Source organism: Sinocyclocheilus grahami, unplaced genomic scaffold, assembly GCF_001515645.1.
Source record: "Sinocyclocheilus grahami isolate Dianchi unplaced genomic scaffold, SAMN03320097.WGS_v1.1 scaffold6948.1, whole genome shotgun sequence".
Taxonomy (NCBI): domain Eukaryota; kingdom Metazoa; phylum Chordata; class Actinopteri; order Cypriniformes; family Cyprinidae; genus Sinocyclocheilus; species Sinocyclocheilus grahami.
Genome location: NW_015511169.1, coordinates 1 through 1,574, shown reverse-complemented (window position 1 = coordinate 1,574; position 1,574 = coordinate 1). Strand labels below are relative to the sequence as shown.

The 1,574-nt window shown below is 34.7% G+C and overlaps 1 protein-coding gene across 1 annotated transcript in view; it reads right to left on the bottom strand.

Annotated features, from left to right (window-relative positions):
- LOC107577708 (DNA polymerase zeta catalytic subunit-like) overlaps positions 1-1,568 on the bottom strand; it is a gene marked incomplete at its 3' end in the record, with an annotated part of 7,626 nt that extends 6,058 nt beyond the window's left edge. Inside the window, exons 1-4 of the mRNA XM_016263755.1 lie at positions 1,549-1,568; positions 721-809; positions 474-599; positions 73-265 (exon numbers count right to left, since the gene is read on the bottom strand). Coding sequence (XP_016119241.1) covers positions 73-265; positions 474-599; positions 721-726 — 325 coding nt within the window. The remainder of the gene's footprint in view (positions 1-72; positions 266-473; positions 600-720; positions 810-1,548) is intronic.
- Positions 1,569-1,574: the final 6 nt, after the last annotated feature.

The following is a 1,574-nucleotide window of genomic DNA, read 5'->3' as shown; positions in this document are numbered from 1 at the left end:
TTTTTTTTTTTGTAATTTACAATTACAATTGGTACACACATCAGTAATAAACAAACACAACACCAATCTCACCTTGAGCTGAAGAACAACAATCTTTATCAATGACAATGGCACCTGTCATCTGGGTAGTGTCAGAATTTGGGAGAGAGACATCAGAACTGAGGCAGTAGAACAAAGCACAAATTGGGTCAAATTCAGGGTCAGGCTCAAGGTCACGACGAGTCCTTGCATGAAGCTCCATGCTTATCATTGTGAGGTGCTGTACCTATAGCAGGGAGATAAAAACGTAAGATGAGATCAGTTGAATTCCCATAAAAATAAACTTGAGTTTCTAGCCATGTGACATGACATGAAGACAAAGCTTTTTTCCCCCCTTTGTTAAAACTATATTTTACGTGTTTATGTAAGTTTGATTAATCACTCAGTTTAATGAAAGCAGTTCTTACTAAAACACAGTCAAAAGAAGATCCTACCTCATGCAATGCTTTGGCCTCCTGCAAGTTCTGCATACTGACTTTAAAACCATATGAATTACAGATCGATGGTCCCTCAATCTGGGAGTTTTCTCTCTTCGGAACATTCATAGTGGTAAGCTGATTCTGTAAGGGATATAATGCATATGCTATAAAAACCCTATAAAATACTAAACAAGGATTATAAGATTGAAACTTCAGGAGATTCATAAATTCATTAACTTTCATCTGAATAAATTCATCTGACCTTCATTTGTGTGGTAAGCAAAACTCTCCGTAAAGCATCTTTGTTTTTGTTACCCTTCTGAAGTAGTCGCTGTGATCTGGGCTCTATGTCTGTACAAAAACAGATCCAAAAGAGTTTTTCAATGAAAAGATACATGTAAAAGCTTAGTAGACATCTTTTTTTGGAAATATATTGTCTAGTAAGCATGACTGCATAAGACAAGTAAGCATGACTTATTCACAATTTTCCTGATCTTATCAGCAAAAGAAAATATAATTATTTTACAACTATAATTGTAATAGTAATAGTACAATAGTAATATTTGTCATAATTTCTTCAAATTAAACCAAACTTTTATTTTGGCAGTTTGCCATGAAGATCTTTGAGTTTCACTGAGTATTTGACGGTAGCTTTTCTAAAATTAAACAGTGAAAAGTGACTGTCAGAGTAGCTATGGTAATAAAATGAATGTGTTCATGTCCTTGGTTGTGTAGCAGACAAAACTATGCCATTCATTCACAAAGAAAAAAGCAGAACACGCAGCCCTATTAGCGACATGCACTGACTGGCTGTTGTCGCATTTATTTCTGCTCTTATAGACTGATAGATTAATCACAATTGAGTAAAATGTCCACAGCTTATCATAGTCATTGACCAATTTTATAATGATCTCGATGTGATATTGTTTATTTCCAAGCCCTATGTCAACCCCATCGAGACAAAAGAATTTACCTCTCATCATTAGGCGGGTTCCAGTCTGAAAATGTTTGGGAACCCATTATAGATAACAGAGCTGAACAACTTAGTTAAAACATTCAACCTTTCAAGAAAAAAAACATAAAACTATACCTTCATTTCTTATTGGACTGTAGCTA